The sequence below is a fragment of the Lactuca sativa genome, chromosome 7 (genome assembly GCF_002870075.4).
Source record: "Lactuca sativa cultivar Salinas chromosome 7, Lsat_Salinas_v11, whole genome shotgun sequence".
Taxonomy (NCBI): Eukaryota; Viridiplantae; Streptophyta; class Magnoliopsida; order Asterales; family Asteraceae; genus Lactuca; species Lactuca sativa.
The window spans coordinates 75226594-75228232 of NC_056629.2; the positions used below are offsets into that span (position 1 = coordinate 75226594).

The 1639-nt window shown below is 32.0% G+C and overlaps 1 protein-coding gene across 1 annotated transcript; it reads left to right on the forward strand.

Annotated features, from left to right (window-relative positions):
- The first annotated feature begins 574 nt into the window (after positions 1-574).
- Positions 575-1068, forward strand: LOC128127273 (uncharacterized). Its single transcript, XM_052765720.1, has 2 exons — positions 575-765; positions 846-1068. The coding sequence occupies exons 1-2, from the start codon at positions 575-577 to the stop codon at positions 1066-1068; spliced, it is 414 nt and encodes a 137-aa protein (XP_052621680.1).
- The last annotated feature ends 571 nt before the right edge of the window (positions 1069-1639 follow it).

Sequence of the window (1639 nt, forward strand, 5' to 3'; positions counted from 1 at the left end):
TATACTTTTTTAGTTATATATAAAATTAGAACCGTTGATTCAAATAAATATGTAAAATTATATCATCTTATAATTTGTATAAATTTTATTTTATTATAATTTATATAAATTTTATTTTATTTTTTATTCAAATGTTATTAATTTAATGTAATCAAAATGAGAAGTTTAAATTTTGAATTTTGAAATTTAAAAGGAGAATCAATAGATTGACAAGTGACATAATATTAATTACAAAGCTTAAAATGGTGACACATGACAAAGAACTACTCTTTTATTAGTATATATATATATATATATATATATATATATATATATATATAAATATACATATATAATATATATATATATATATATATATATATATATATATATATATATATATATATATATATATATATATATACATACAAAATTCATCAAATTCTCTCAAATACACATTTCTATCAAGTTCATTATCTTTTATATTTTTCTAGTTACAAAAAAAAATGATTATTTTGATCCGCTCCATCCATACAACGATGATAATGACGACGATGATATATTCGTGAGTATGATGTATCGATATTCAACAGACATGCTACCGCCAAAGCCAACTCCACTACTAACAAGGCGTGCGACATCAAACAGAGATCGTGAAGAAGGGCATAGACGTCTAGTACACGATTATTTTGCGGACAATTGTATCTACCAACCTAGAGATTTCAAAAGAACATTTCGTTTGCGAAAAAATATGTTTCAACAGATAGTCATTGCATTCGAAAGCAGGTATCGAAAATACAGTTTTTAGATAATTGTTTTTTACATAACATAATTACACATTTTTTACAAATTAAATATATGTTTAGGTATGAATTATTCCAAATGAGGTATGATGCAAGAGGTAAACGAGGTTTTACAGGGTTGCAAAAATGTGTTGCTGCAATCGAGCTCATGGCTATGGGGGAGTCGCCCGATTCCATTGATGACTGTATGCGAATGTCGGAGCGAATTGCACGAGAAAATTTGTATAGATTGGCGAGAGGTGTTATCGAAATCTTCGGTGCAAATACTTGCGCAAACCTTCATTGAATGACATGCAACACCTATATGCGGCACCTGAAGAATGACATGGTTTTCCAGGTATGCTTGGAAGCATTGATTGCACAAAGTGGATATCGAGAAATTGTCAGGTGGTGTGGAAAGGTCAATACACAAGTGGTCATCTTGGGTCGCCTTCGTTGGTATTAGAGGTTATTGCTTCACAAGACTTATGGATTTGACATTCTTTTTTTGGAGTTGCGGGTTCTAACAACGACGTAAACGTTCTTTATCAGCCACCAATATTTCAGGACCTTCTAACAGGGAAAGGTACTGGATACTCTTTTCACAGGGAATGGTCATGAGTATATGTTCGGGTATTACCTCACGGATGGAATATATCCACCATATTCCACGTTTGTGAAGGCCTTTCGACGCCCGATGGAACCAAGAGACAAATATTTCAAAAAAAGACAAGATGGATCACGTAAGGACGTAGAACTGTTGGATTAGTGTCTAAGGCTGTAACTATATTTGGTAAGTACTTGACTCGGTTGTGCATGGTCCTTTTGGGTTGCCTTCACCATAACAACTTGATAGGGTGATTTGAGAGAAGATATGT